Genomic DNA, 16,122 nt, shown 5'->3' with positions numbered 1-16,122 from the left:
GCGCTCTCCCTGAAAAAAAATCCGCCATTTTTATCAAGAAATCTGAAGTTTTTTCAAGCTTTTTTCAACCAGGGCCGTTTTTTTTCGAAACCCTAATTTTTGGAGTTGAAAAAATATTTTGTTTGCAAATTCTTGGTGGGTTTTTCGAGAGCTCAACTCGGTTGTCGTCTGTTTTTTCTGGGTGCCTCGATTTTTGAGCCAACGGATCTAGAAAACGATAGCAGATTCCTTCTGGGTTTTTCATCTCCTCTTCTGGGTACTTGTCAATTTTTTCTAGGTCAGACTCAACATTGCCTCGAACTTCATGCATATGGCATCTTTGACTAATCTGATGGAGGGCAGTCTACGATTCAATGGCCACAATTATAACCATTGGAAGCAGCGCATGTTAACCATCTTCGAGTATCGTCGTTTGAATGAGCTTGTTCTAGGCAAAAAGACTCATCCGACCTCCGACCAAGCAGAACAGGACAAGTTTGATGATCACAATCGAGAGGTTATTATGCTTCTCAAGCTCTCTGTTATCGATGATCAGCTACCACAGATTCCTTCCGGCAAGTCAGCTGCAGAAATCTGAAAATATCTGAAAGAGCTGCATGAAACAACAACACAAGTTGTCGAGCCTCCTGATCAAGGTGAAGCTGCATTTTTCGCCTTCTGAATCTATTTCTGTTTTATTATGGGTTTGTTGATTTTCTCCTCAAAAATCATTTCAAGTTGTCTGTAATACACAGTTGTGTGAGATTCTGGGTTTGTTGATTTTCTCTTCAAAAATCATTTCAAGTTGTCTGTAATACGCAAGGTTGTGTGAGATTCTAGATTTTACCGTTTTTTCCACAAAAACGAAGTTTTGTAATTGCAACTTATTTTGAGTCATAGCACTCTTCTAGCAAAGCTTCTTGATTTCAGCATTCTGTAGATCCAGGGAGGGTCTCAATTATCACAGAATGTTCCAACATCCATACGTTGACCATTAAGGGAGGGTATTAAGATAATATCTTATACTTTCTATAATAGTCAACTACTTGTCTATAGTCTGTCTTTCAGTCTAGATAGGAATATTTCCTATCCCGCCTCTTTTGTCTTCAATCTAGATAGGAATGTTTCCTATCCTGTCTCTAGTTTTGTTTCTAATTCCGTCTTCAGTCTACGTTGTTTGTTTTAGAAACAACGTCCTTGTAATTCTTTATAAGGAACACATTTGTTCCTCTGTTAATCAATGAATCATCCGGAAATCCATTAATCTGCCAACTCTTCTTGAATCTTGTAACAGATTGAGTGGAACAAAGTAATGCTCAATGATGTTAAAGATGTACAAATATTTATATGTTACTACACTAATTCACATGCAACGTACACTCATCAAATATCACATGAAAATTTGTTGAGATAGGTTATAGACATTTGTCAGACTCCATGTATGCATGCCATGAATAATGCACTCAAAGGCGACTGAAAGGATGAGTGGAACAAAGTGGTTGTCAATGATGTTAGAGGTGTACAAATGTTAATCTCTAACTACCATTCTTCACATGCACCCTTTATGAACTTCTCTATGTTCTTGAAACTTGTTGAGACTAAATATGCATCCCACTTAATTCTGTTGAGCGAAAGGATTGAGTTTCTATACTCACTACAATTCATGGTTATGGCCACAAGTAATTGATGGGCCAAGTGAAGATAGGGGAGGATCTTGAATCATACAATGAAGATTGATATGTTTTGGAATGATACAAAATATAGTCTCCACTCTTGTTGTAGTTTTCCAAGTCATCAAACATGGGGATATGGATGCACCTAGCCTCATATAGGTGTATGAGTGCACTAATTCTATGCTACACTAGATGAGATTTGTCATTCAAGAGGACCCTATATTAGCATTTTACAATAAGCACATTCAACTATTCATAAAATATGGAAGAACACTCTCTTGCACATGGTTGCCCATGTAGTGAATCCAAAGCGGTACAATATTGGGTCTGGTAGAATTACACCAAATCACAATGTTAAGGTGAATGCATTGAAGGACATATACAATAATGTAGCCAACATGATAAACATTAAGGGGACCAAAGTTTGTCACACTTGAAGGGTAAATTTTAAGTCAACCAAACTGGGCAACTATAGCATATAAGTATCTAATTCATGGTGAAAACACCTTGAGCTAATATCTTTCACCACTCTATCCATCCAATTGCTATCTCAAGTTTCTAATTCTTCAACAAGGAGGAACTAAACTACCTATAACATAATCCACTCTTAAGAGTAACACAACTACTTCTACGAGATCAGAGAAGATTGCACTCGTACATGGTGTTTTACATCTCATTGACCACGAGACACTTATGTACACAGAGTCCAACAACATAATGGGACATAGAGCCAAAGGAGCCAACATAAGTTGATGGCAATGTCAAAACTCCAAAAGAAAGGCTGGTTTCTAGTGGTTTGTTTGTAGAGTCCAATAGTTTGAATGTTGAAGAATTTGGGGATAATTGGATGCTTCCCTTTACTCCTTATTTTGATATGATGCTGCCCAAATTTTGGAATCGTCTTTATGAGATTTTGCAAATAATAGAAATCTCAAATTTGACATTTTCAATTGTCAAAATTTAGTATATACAAGTGTTTTCATATTTGTTATTCTGATATTTTACCAATTTGCCAAAGTTTCAGTTGAAATGTAGTTCTTACACATCATTTTATAACTAGTTTTGCAAGTACTTTATGTATATCAGAGCCACCCCTACTATCATCCACTTGTTATTCCCAAACTTAGGCCCTTGGTCTTCAAAACCTATCCACGTAACCTCCCGTCAAGAAACTTGGTCAAACATTGTTTGTTCCCCCATAGATTTTGACATTCAATAATAGCTTCCTATGGTGTAGCCCCACTTTGTTTATTAGATCATGTCCACTACCAACTGAGTAATTAAAACAAACTGAACAAGGGAACTAGAATTTTAAATATTATTATAGCATATTTGTTAATTATACATTGAGCAGTTTATGTTCAAGCACAAGGAAAAAATGGTTCAGACATTAAATATTCCCTGTTGCATTGATGTGACCTCAGATCACATGCTAATTAACATTAACATGAATCAATCTTACCTAAGTTTCAATTACCAACATATTTTCAAAAACGAAACCTTATAAGTTGAGTCAAACCACATGAGGATCACATATTCATATTCTCATCAGAATATAGAAGATTCCAATAACCTACAGATTCCATCATGGATTATGTATACCCAATATCCTACTAATGGGCAAACCATATCAAGAAGAACAATAACTGACAACAAATTCAGGAAAAGCACACTATAAATGTGACAGCGATATTAGAAATTATTTTGTTGCTAATCTCTCAAATCAAAGCATTGATGATAATGCCAAACAATTAAACATGGCATTTGGTTTCAACTGTGCTGTTACACAACAATTTTGAAATTTAACAAAGCTCAGAAGCTCATATAAGTTGTACATAAAAAACTCATAACTATATACCAAAACATCCTGAGCTGGCATCTTGATGAACAAAACTGTTTACTTATGGTCTTTCCTACAAGTCTGCCATATGTCCACAATATTGCCATTTGAAACAAGGAGGAATACCATCACATATAGGTGCTTTTAGAGTCCACGATACCAGCTATCTGTATTTGGGTCTACAGATGGTGACGATAATAGGGGAATACCTTGTACTCCTTCTGGAAGACACCTACCTGTGCTAGAAATGAAGCATACATACCTTATTCTCTGAAGGATTGGAACTATTGACCTTTCTTTCAATAGCACAAGTTCTCCACCACTCGTTTCACATGTTAGAACTGTCACTGCATAGAATACTGCCCCGTGTCTTGCAAAAATAGCTGACAATCTAATTAATCATATTACCTGTTCTGTCAGATGCTTTAGAGCACTCTTATTATATACTTTTGTACATCAGTTTAATCCTCACTCAACAGTTTATTTCAGATACCTGTCAAGAGAGAATTGTAAACAATTACACTGTTTTAACTTCTACACATTGCCAAGTTGCTTCAGAAAACCTTAAACAAAGGCAGTTGAGTTCTACAAACCAAATGCAATTCGTTGTAAGTAATCAGCGCGTCTCTTGCAAGGCATTCGCACAAGTCCAACTATTTGAAGCTCTGTGATTGCTTTTGAAAACCTTGCCCTAAAAGCACATGTTAAGGAGTGTCTGTGAAGTTGACAGGATAATGATACACAGGAGGAGACATAGATAACAAGTCTCGAAAGGAAAGATAGAAGAGAAAATCAAAGAAAGTTGACACAGATAAGTATTAACTATTATGTGACAAGTTCAAAGAGGTACTCAGTGTTATAGATGCAAAAGATTCAGACATGGGAAATTTTAAAAAAAAGTTGTAAATTATAAGCAATTGACAAAAATTATTATTATATGAAGTTGTGAACTAAATGCCATGCCTATAGCATTCCATGCAAAACAGATATTCAAAAGATTAAGTAAAATCCTTTTCAATGGTATGTAGAAAAAAATAAAACATCAAGGGTTGCATCTAGCCAGCTAAAATAAGGATACTGAATAGAAGCTTTATCTGCCTGCAGAAGCCCATTCACAGCCCTCTGCCTTTTCTGTGAAGCGGCTTCATTTCCCCTATCATCATTGCTTAGGTCTGGAATGAAAGCTATGGCTCCAAATGACTGATACCAATCATGTACATTGATCAGGTCACCATGTTCTTGAGCCAAATGATATCTGCAGGATATTGAAAAAACAATCATTGAAAAACAAAAGCATCTTAAATAGCTAAAAGAACATCATTATTTAAGATCTAAGGACATGATGTAGCTCACTGCCCGTAATACTGAGATTGTGTGTGTGTGTGTGTGTATAATCTCAGTCTCAAGCAACTGCTACGGATATCAGAAAACAGCAAATGTAGCCTCAATATATATATATTGATATTGTAAATTGTAGAGATTAAACTTATTACGCAAGAGAGGTCTCGTGCATTGATGGAGACAATCCAGCCACTCCTCTGCAGCAGCTGCACTGGAGAGACAGCTGAGAATTAAGGAGATCATTCTGAGTTGTTCTTCGTGTGTCTACTGTGAGGGCCTGCAAATAACATCCATGACACGAATGATAAAAATAATATCAAAAAATGCAAATTTTCTTCTAACCTATATGCTCATAACATGATTCCAGTAATTCGGGTGGATTTGAATAAATTCATAGCTTTCAGAGAAGTGAGTATGATGACTAAAACTACAAAATGGAATCACAAAGCTTTTTCCCATATTTTCGCAGCTGGAAGAGTGGAACATGCAAAACATTGATATTATTTATAGGAAAATTAGAGAACAAGAAATCACAAAACTAATAAAAATTAGAGATTCAAACAATTCTTTCTTCAACAATTATTACAAAACAAAAAACACTAAATGCAAGGTTGCATGGGTATGCAAACCCACAACCCTAGGACACATACCCACATACCCAAGTTCCGGGTACTCAATGGAGAGCATCATAGCTAAGGACCTTGATTAAGTTTTCTGATTTTTGTTTTGTTTTTTGCTTGCATATCAGAATTCAATATGTAAACAGCTTGAAACTTTGATACAATACTGATTAACAGTAAACTTTATCACTTTTCAAAGAAGTTTATCATTTGCAATATGTCATTGTTATGTGATTTATGATCTTCTTCTTCACTTTTAAAGTCTACCTTCTCTGTTATGCATCTAAACATTTAGCATATATCATTATTACAAATGTATTGCAAATCTGAAACTGAAAACAATACATCACATCTGCACACTTCATCACTTTCTTGTTTTGAAAAACTATTGTTATGACTCATATTTTGAATTTTCAGATTTTCCAAAAATATTAAACAATACTATAAAAATATTGATGTACACAAGTACCCCCCTCTCTTATTTTGAAAAATAGTTGTACCTGAACCCATACCCTGAGTACCCTGTCCCCATGTAACCTTGACTAAATGATGAATCCCAATTAAAACATCTGGATGGACATTTTATCAGAAGATCTCACAACCATGTAACCAAATACTCTAGTAATCAGTTAGGAAATGCCATGGTTAACTTAACCTCAGGAAAAGCTCTTAAAACACATTCTAGGAGTCATGGAAGCAAAGAAGAATGATTTCATTCCAAAAATGTGTAAGAAGAGGAATTTTCCTCTCATTCAACAAGGATAAATCTGCTTGCCCCGAAAAAATTCTCTTATTTATTTTGTCAGACTTTCAGGAATGTCATCAAGAAGAATTTTAAGAGATAGTAGAAGAATCTTGAAGAAACAATAGAATGTCTAATCACATAAATGCCACAAAACTGCTACGGATATCAAAAAACAGCAAATATAGCTTCTCTATCAGGTTTGTCTAACAGTAATCTATAATATGGTTTATAAATTTTTGCCATCATAATAGATAGCAGACAGAAAAGACTCATTTCAAAATAATTCAAAGAAACCAATCAGCATTTGTAAGAGGAAGACAGATCACTGACAATTTAACTCCTCTCCATGCACTGATGCACAGAAAATACTCCAACAAGGCCAGGAGTAATTATGAAACTGGTTATTTCTAGAGTCTTTGAGAGGGGCAGTGTGCCAATATATATAATGCTCAAAATGTATACTTCAGTTACAAAGTAATTGAATGGATAATCACTTGTATCAGCACCCGCATTGATCATTTCAATAAGACAAGGTGGTCTGCAAAATCCTAATCTCCTCAATAAAATAAGCAAAACACATTCTACAAATTCTTCAAGGAAAAAAGTGTTAAATGATATACATGGGCTGTCAGCTCTTGGAGGAAAACGGTATGCAGGCTGTAAATTAGGCAATAAAGAAGAACATAGATACAACACCATTGGATTCCAAAATGAAGAGTTGCCTGTAGGTTATTATAACCTGTCCTAGCTTTCCTGTTTATTCTAAATATAAAAAAATGTCTCTAATCAGAGAACATCCATGTTACTGCAAGAATCCACAATGTGCTCTAGTGTATCACAGACCACTGAAGTGTTTCCAGTTTCCACAAGCCACAAAATCCTCTACACATTACCATGTGTACTGCTATTCATGAGTCTTGATCAAATCCATAATATGGCTTACTATATTCTCTATACCAGCAAACATGATAGTCACAGAGTGAAACGGGTTTTAAGTTTAACCACTCTTTCCTATCATCATAGTGGTAGAATGAGTACTGACACAGACAAATCTACAAAAATTGAGAAACAGGAAAATGGCAGAGACGTTAGGAAGATGTATCACTAACGCATGAGTCAAAAGAAACTGGAGAGGAGTTATGGTAGCTATTTGTTTGGAAGGGATCCCACATTAGCAATTTGCTTATAATACACTGTTATCTCAAATAGCTAACAGGAGGGAAGCAATAATAATGAAGAAAATGCTAGACAACTATAGGAAAGTCTTGGGCAAAGCTCAATTCGCACAAGCTCGACATTTTCTTCTTTAACACAGATTTAAGAATGCAAAGAGATAGCAAGGATCCTAGATATTATAATTGGTAAGCTAAAGTTGCCAGTTTGGATTCCAGTACAGATGCAGGTTTGAAATTTGTCCAAAAAACTTTTGGGGTGGGTTAAGGTTCATTTTGGGTTCTTCCATACAGTTATTTATTTTTAAATATATATATGAAAAAATATGCTGCAGCAAATAAGTTCATACACCACTATGCTAATGTTGAAGCAACTTAGCAAAATACACAACCACATATATTAACAATTTAGTTAGAATGAAATAACATATATTAACAACAGTAATAATCAGTTAAATATCATCCAAAAAACATCATTCTACTGTGGCAGATTAGAAGTACAAACAGTGTCACTAGCATCAGTCCTAGCAGCTTTAAGCCCAGCCTCAGGATCAGCCTCAACATCACAAGTATTTCGCAATCTTCACCATCAATTGCAAGTGCATTAAAATGCGCTTCCAACTCCGCAGACTTTGGTTCAACATCCCAATGCTTTGCCTGCCCATTATGTTAAGTATATTATTTGTGTCTTGTGAGCCTCAAGTTTGAATGAATCCTTACCAAGTTATCTGCCTTTTTGGAGTTTAGTCAGTTGATTTTTTTGAGTGGATGGAGGAGTATGTGCTCCAACTCCTCTCATATGATGATGAACTAGCAACCTATCAAGATTTACAATTTTGAAATTAGAGAGTTCAGAGTTTTGAATAAAAAAATTTAAAATAAATTTATTAAATATTCATCAATAAGAATTTAGAAATTAGAATCTTAAGTGTGAACTCACTTCTGATGAAATTTTGATGGCAGTGGGTTGTAGGTGCTGTTACATTTTGTGCATGGAAATACCACCATTTATGAGCATCAAGGTTATTTTTGTTTTAAAGAGCTCCAAGGCCACAATCAGCGGTGCTCGTGAAAGTCATGAATTCAGACCTCAATACAGCTCATAGGCGCTTGGGAAAGAGTCTTCAAAGGGCTGCCGTGTACCCTTGAGCAACTTTAGGATCCTTGTATTGCAACTCTAGTGGTACTCCCCCTAAGGATTGATTGGCTATATAGTTTGGGGCTCAATGCAAAGGCAAGTTGATGCAAAGGTGTTGTCATTTTGCTCCATCTCTCTACCACAATTACTTGTAGCTCCTTGAAGAACTTTTCATCACGATCTTCTTCCCTCATTTATGATATTTCTAATATCTTCAATCATGGAGTCAATACCATTAAATACCTCACCAAAGCAAGGCCTATCCATGTCTGTATATCAGATCATGCTCAATATAGGCTCAGTGAACTTTAGAAGTTACTCAACACAATACCACCGAGAGTCATCTAGTATCAATGTCTTAATGGCAGCTGCATTGGCAATACTAGATTGCCTCCATGTGCTCCAATTAGCACTGATTAACATACTAGATAATGCCTCTTTAACCTTGACAAGGCATCTCAAAGCAATAGTATTGTAGGCAAAGCAAGTCTCTGCAACCCATTTTACAATCAAAACAATAATATAGAAAGTTTACTAAAGTCGCTAGAATTCTAGAACACGTTTAAATTTTGAAATTTAAACAAATTCAACTCACCTTCAAGAGCTCCAATTTCGGGAATTCTCTAAATATCATTTGTGTCATATGGTGACAGTGACAAACATTTCCGTCTCTTGTGCCTCTTCATACATTTTGTCACCCACTCAATCGTAGTGCCAACTTTTAGCAACATTAGGTTCAGTGAGTACACAACACATGGTGTCAAACAAATGTGTTTGACGCGCTCTTCAACCAATAAACCAACAACCTTACAATTCTTGGCATTGTCGGTTATTACCTGAACAACATTTTGAGGGCCAACTTGCTCAATGGCTTGGATGAGAATGATTGCAATGAAAGGACCGTCCAACTCTCCTTCACAATCCACAACTTTTAGATACATTGCACCTCTTGTGCACACTATAAAGTTTTATAGACCTTGATCGGTGGAGAATAAGCAATGTATTTTTGATTAATTTCCTTCTTATGACAGACTTGATGGATGTAGAATGATGGCTTGACTTCTGAGTCTATTGTTATCTGAAACTTGTTTTCAATTTTTACTCTGAGATCTATATGCCAGTGTTATTGATAGGATCTGCAGATGAGATAACTAATAGTTAACAGATACTAATCACACCCGATGGTAATCCCTTTAATAGTAATAACGATTGGTTAATGAAACTCCTGATTATCCAATCAGTGGAAGTAATACAATGTAGTTCACCTTTATATAATCGGCGAGAATATATACTTTACAAACTCGATACTAATCGATGATAATAACATACACTTGATAACAATCAGTGTAATAGAATATTGAATGCACCCGATACAATCGGGATTACATGAGGCATTGAAGATCATTTAACATAGATATAATAACATTTACATATATATGCTTAAATTTCTGCATTCAGAATAACAGGTGTATAATATATATATATATATATATATATATATATATATATATATATATATATATATATATATATATATACTGTTAACACTTATGAAACAATAGTTGTTTCATCACATTGAATGCTAACACTCTTAACACTCCCTCTTTAGCAATGAGTGTTTGAAAGTTCTTCATACAATTAAATATGACTCAATTATGTCTAATAGAATATGGTGTCCGAAAAAATCCAGCCTAATAACCATAACAATGATTTTCATGGTGTCTAGAAAAATCTGACCTAATAACCATGATGGATATCAATGTGTCACAAAATCCGGCCTAATAACAATGACTCCAATAACCTTCAACGCTTTTGATGTTGAAAGGTTGGTCATCTATTGATAAGATCGTCACTTTACAATAGAGACCTTTGAACACATGAAAGATCGTCATCTTTCATTTAACAAGTTTGCAAACAATTTAATTTAATATAATATTCATGAATAAATTTACAAAAAAGTAATTACAAATTTGTCATACCAAATTTAATTCTAAAATACTCTATTTTCACTCTTGCAAGAGGTTTAGTGAAAATATCAGCATTTTGATCATTTGTGTTAGCATAGATCAGCTTGATCACATTCTTGACAACCATGTCTCTGATATAGTGGTAAGGAGTCTCAATGTATTTAGACTGATTCTAGAACACTGGATTTGCAGAAAGTTCAATGCAACTCTAATTGTCATAATAGATCATAGTGGAATCTAACTTCTTTCTAAATAATCCAAATAATAGCTTCCCTAACCAAACTGCTTCACATGCTCCCATGGAGGCTGCCATATATTCTGCTTCAGTAGAACTCAAGGCAGCTATAGGTTGTTTTCTACTGAACCATTATATCATTGTTGATCCAAGAGTGAAGCAACATCCGGTGGTACTCTTACATTTTATAGAACAAGCAACCCAATTAGAATCAGTATAGCCTTCAAGTTTGATTCCAACATCTCTGTACTTTAGTCCAAGACCAATAGTGCCATGTAGATATCTCAAAACATGTTTCGCAGCCATTAGGTGTATTTTCTTAGGCTCACACATAAAGTGACTTAGTACGTTTGTGAAATAGCAGATATCAAGCCTAGTGTTTACCAAAAACATGAGATCCAATGATTTTTCTATAAAGGGTAGGATCAAAAGATTTTGAATGTGTTGCTTCCTCTTTTAGCTTGTGTAGATTAGTTTCCATCGGAATTGCAAGTGGTTTGTGGTCCATCATCCCAAATCTATTCAAAATATCCTGAGCATATTTTCCTTGATTTAAGAATATGTAATCTTCCTTTTGACATACTTCTAGATGGTTCTAACTTAGTTCTTCAAATATCCAACAAATATCCCTTTCTTTCCAGATGGTTCTAACTTAGTTCTTCTTTCTTTAGGTATATGTATATACACAGGTTAACCAAAAATCCTAAGGTGACTAAAATCAAGTTTATTTCTTGTAAAGACTTCTTTAGGTGTCATATTTTCTAGAATGTGTAGACATTTGTTTTGTATGTATACAGCAGTATTTGTGGCTTGCACACAGAATGAGAACTATAAGTTTTTATCATGAAGCATAGATTTTGTTGCTTCAACAATAGTTCTATTTTTCTTTCTGCTACCCAATTTTGTTGAGGATTATAAGGTACAGTATACTCCCTCTAAATCCAAATAGATGTACAAAAAGCTTTCAAATTTTCAGAAGTGTATTCTCCACCATTGTTAGTTCTTAGAGCTTTAATTTTCTTTGACACTTGATTTTCCACCAATTCCTTGAATTCTTTGAATTTTGATAACACCTCATTTGATTCTTTAACTTTTAGAAAAAAATCCAAGTCTTCCTAGAGTAATTATCAATGAATGTTATGTAATAGGCATAACCTCCTAGAGAAAGAGTTGGCATGGGCCCACATAAATTAGAGTGAATTAGTTCCAAGATTGACTTAGACTTGTGTTCACTAGGAGGGAAAGGTTTTTTAATGTTCTTTCCTAGAGCACATCCTTTACATATACTTATGTGTTTTGAGCTTAGACTTGTTGTGTTGGTTCCCAAAACCATAGACTAGAATCCTATGGCCTGCTCGATGCTGGGATATCTAATTGGTTGTGGCCAATTTGACAGGATCAATCAATTCGATCTAGATCCTCTGAATTTTTGGCTCTGCAAAACCAAGGCCGGTGCACTTGATTTTGGACAAATACTTGGATCCAAGACATTTATATTAGATAGATTCAATGCAAAGACAGTTTTTCCCGAGATGGCAAGGTTTTAAGGAAACTTTTGGATTGATAATAATGAGTATTAATCTTCAAAATACGATTACTTTGATAAAGTTGTGAATGCTGAAATAAGATTAAAAGTGAATTACTAAAACAAATAGATATCAAACCCTTAAAAGAAAAAGATTAGAATATTGCTAGCATATAGATTGAGAAATATGAGCAAGTTTATGATCAGTGCTGAAATTTAAAAGGGCGATAGAGTCAAAACCATATGTTTTTACATACAACTCTATGATATTATGTATATTAAATTTATAAACAATTCGATTATCAGCATGCGTTAATTTATTTTGTTTTTATGCGTATTTAAACCAATCTATGATGTTTTAACCCATATATAGACAAAATAGATACAAATAAAGAAAACAATAACAATATTTCACAATATTTGTACTTGTTAGGTTTAAATAGCAATCAATAATTTGATCCACTTATCGCAATTATTGATAGAAGATAAAGATGATCACAAAGGACGAACCATATAATAATTTAACTCTAAAGCAAATAAAAATCTTACTGATTATACTCTGCAGAAATTTGTATTGAAGACACTCAAATGTTGATGCTCCACTCAACACAATTATATCTCACACAATATCGAAATGTATGCCCAGTAATTCAACATCCAGGAGCTTTATTCAAAATTAAATCTTTTTCATGGAAGGAGTTTCAATAACATATATGCTTTAGGAATGTAGAGAGCTTTTGAAAATAAAAAACGGTGGTCTTGTTTGATTTTTCCATCACATATTTATAAAGGGCCGAAGGGTGTCGATTACTTTTAAAACACCACAACCTTTCAAAACAAATAATTAAATAAAAAACTTTCAACTAAAATGATCATCGGTTATGATTCCTACATTTAAATATTGGGCAAACCAAACACGAGGATCCCTCCATATTTTGGTGTCTACAAGCTTATCCTCCTCCTTGCTCGATATTGTTATGTTTAACAAGAAGTTAGACATTTGCGATAAGGATTCCTTTTAAACACTTAGTATCAACAAACGATTGGCATGAATACCCAATCCATCTTCGCAAATCTTGATGACAGGTATCCTTCAGAATCGTAGGTCCCAGCCCTTGCTTCTTCCGCAGTGACTCCAATGCATGAAATTTTCATATGAATGCGAATGATGGACTCCTGTATTCGAACGTACACCTTACGCCAAGCGCTTCTACTCCTTCATATACAGATCTTTGCCTCTCCGCACAATCAATAGACGAGATTCTGAAGGTGCCTCCAATATAAATGCTGCAACTTTTGTTCAGAATGATCCACTTCAAGATAATCACTGCTTATGTCTACTACGTAATTCCAAAATTCATTATCATCTTGATGAAATCATCCATCATTAATCCTGGGACACTCATAGCAACTTTTTGTCATCTCCACCATCCCGTGTATTATCTCCAGACTTGCAACAAATACGACAAGATATCAAATATTAAATATTAATTAAAGTTCATTAATGATTAGTGCCGATCAATACAAAACTCCTTGCTATTCACTCCTGAAATGAATGTAACTCTGTCATTCCTATACGATATCCAAACATGCATGTTCCAAAACTAATTGCCATCTACAGGTTTGACTCTATACAGTTTGCTTCGTAGCCAAAGATACTTTTATAGTCATATGACCATGTCTTTATCACGCTTCCTACTATTGTGTTGATGCTTTCATTTATTTCTTCAGTGTTGCCTTTCAACTTCATGACTGGCACGATCTATACATGTTTGTTTGGTAGATACTCTGCCAGACCTTAGGAAGACTGACGTATGTGCATGCGCTGATTGTATTCATTGGTTGCTGGAGTTTGTAGTGAATTATATATGATTTGATATAAGTAATCCATAATTTTGTTACATGATTAAATTTACTCCAAATACAACCTTTTCCATATTCCTTGAGACTTTGTTATTTCCATAATGCATCAGTTCTTCATCACTATTGTATATATTACTGCTATTGACTTCGTGTGTCTTGCTACGAGTGATCATAATTTATCTGCCCTTTTCTTCTACACAGTCGTCCATGTGGTTTATCAAACATTGTTTCAATATTCAATGACCCATGCATCTAAATGAAATACTAGTGATTTGTATTTAGAGTGCCAACTGTTCTATCAGACCCAATGAGCATTTGAATTAGAATTTGGTCTGAAATCCTTAGGACAAGATATCCCTGAAGAGAGCATATATTCCTTAGACTGGGCAAATCATATATTCAATATGTTGACTTCTATATGTTATTGTATATTTGCTTATTGGCTGAGTGCATCCATGCATCACTATTTCTATATACACGTCATGCATGTTTTTATTCACCTTTTCCAACTAGTAGTACTAGTAATATTGCAATAGCATCTCAATAAATTTGATAATTTGAAGATAAGCCTCACATCTTTCAAACAGTGAAATTGACTCCTCATTTTTTATATTGATAATGGTTATCCAAACAATCCTGATCACACTTTTGAATTCCTCTGATATCATCAATTAATAACTTCTTTCTAGTCTCCAACATCACTAGTGAAGGCAAAAATTTAGAGCTCCATCATGTTGTTCAAGACGTTATTTTCTCTACATTTGAGAGTGAACTAAATCCAATATGTCCAAGTCTTCTAGGTCATACTTCATTAGAACTTGTCACTTCGAGATTAAGAGCCTACTTTTGGATATTACATACCTTATATAACGCCCCATCTCTGGTTCCTATGCGAATGGCATTTTTTAGATTTGAATTTTTAGGCCAATACAAGGCTTTGTCTTCATTGAAGGTGACTTGGAATCCTTCATCAGCTACTCCAGAAATTGAAATTATGTTTCTTTTTATGCCTGGTACAAACAAAACATCTTTTAATTTTAGTGTAACTCCAACCCTTAGTTGTATAGAACAAGTCCCAATACCTTTGACTGGATGAGTGGAGTTGTCTCCAATAGTGAATCCTTCAGATCTGTAATTTTCAATTGTTTCAATTTTTTCTTTGAATCCTGTTATATGTCAAGAAGCACCAATATCTATTATCCACACACTTGCATTTGAGTTTATCTCACTTGATAAGGCGGTGTAGAATAATAGATTTTCATCTTTCTTGCTTTCGGCTAATGAGATTAAGATTTTCCCTTTCAGGACATTTACTGAAAAATATGTCTGAATTTCTCACACTTATAACATTGAACTTTAGAAAAATCATTTCTTTTGTAATTTCGATTCTCTTTCTTTTTGTCATATTTATTTCCTTTAAATTTCCTCTTTTTCCTTTTGTAATTTGAAACTGAAAAGAGGGCTTAATTTTCTCCCTCTTGATTTAAGATAATCCCTCTAGAGATTAGCCTTGATTTGTCTAATGTGCAATCATTCTTTAGTTGATCAAAAGGAGGTATAGTAGGTCTGCTGATTACTTGGATGAATGCTTCCCATGATAAGGGCAATCCTCTAAGTGCTATTATTGATAGTTCTTGATCTTTTATCTTGCTTCCAATAGCATTTAGATGATTTTTAATTTCGGAAACCTTTCCAAAATATGATGAGATCGTTTCCCCTTTACACATTTTAGTATTCATTAGTTCGTTTTTCAGTGTAATCAGTCTACTTGAGTTGTTAATCTCAAACCTATCCTTAATTGTTTTGAATACTTCAAATGCTTTCCTTAAATCTCATATAGATGGAAGGATATGATCTTTTATAGAATCCACAATGATCTTCCTCGCTTAATTATTTCGTCTTTTTCAAGTAGCTTTTTTAGCTTCATCTTCAAGAATTAAAATATCTTATTCAATAAAAGATTCAAGTTCTAATTCTTCAAGAATTGTAGTAATTCGAATTTTCCAAAAAAAGAAATTCACTAC

General features: G+C 34.3%; 1 protein-coding gene across 2 annotated transcripts in view; it reads right to left on the bottom strand.

The window, feature by feature from the left end:
- Positions 1-3,309: 3,309 nt before the first annotated feature.
- The window catches only part of ORC3 (origin recognition complex subunit 3), a 203,952-nt gene continuing 191,139 nt past the window's right edge, over positions 3,310-16,122 (bottom strand). Inside the window, exons 15-18 of one of the 2 annotated variants that reach the window (XM_089809069.1) lie at positions 4,986-5,110; positions 4,571-4,747; positions 4,086-4,183; positions 3,310-3,985 (exon numbers count right to left, since the gene is read on the bottom strand). In XM_089809069.1, coding sequence (XP_089665195.1) covers positions 3,978-3,985; positions 4,086-4,183; positions 4,571-4,747; positions 4,986-5,110 — 408 coding nt within the window. In that variant the 3' untranslated portion in view covers positions 3,310-3,977. Of the gene's footprint in view, positions 3,986-4,077; positions 4,184-4,570; positions 4,748-4,985; positions 5,111-16,122 lie in introns of those variants that run through there. The other variant, XM_089809070.1, reaches the window with a different exon arrangement.

Source organism: Cupressus sempervirens, chromosome 11, assembly GCF_028749045.1.
Source record: "Cupressus sempervirens isolate cs-2001-9-10 chromosome 11, ASM2874904v1, whole genome shotgun sequence".
NCBI classification, from domain to species: domain Eukaryota; kingdom Viridiplantae; phylum Streptophyta; class Pinopsida; order Cupressales; family Cupressaceae; genus Cupressus; species Cupressus sempervirens.
The sequence above is the reverse complement of the archived record's forward strand: the minus strand, read 5'-3'. Positions and strand labels throughout refer to the sequence as shown.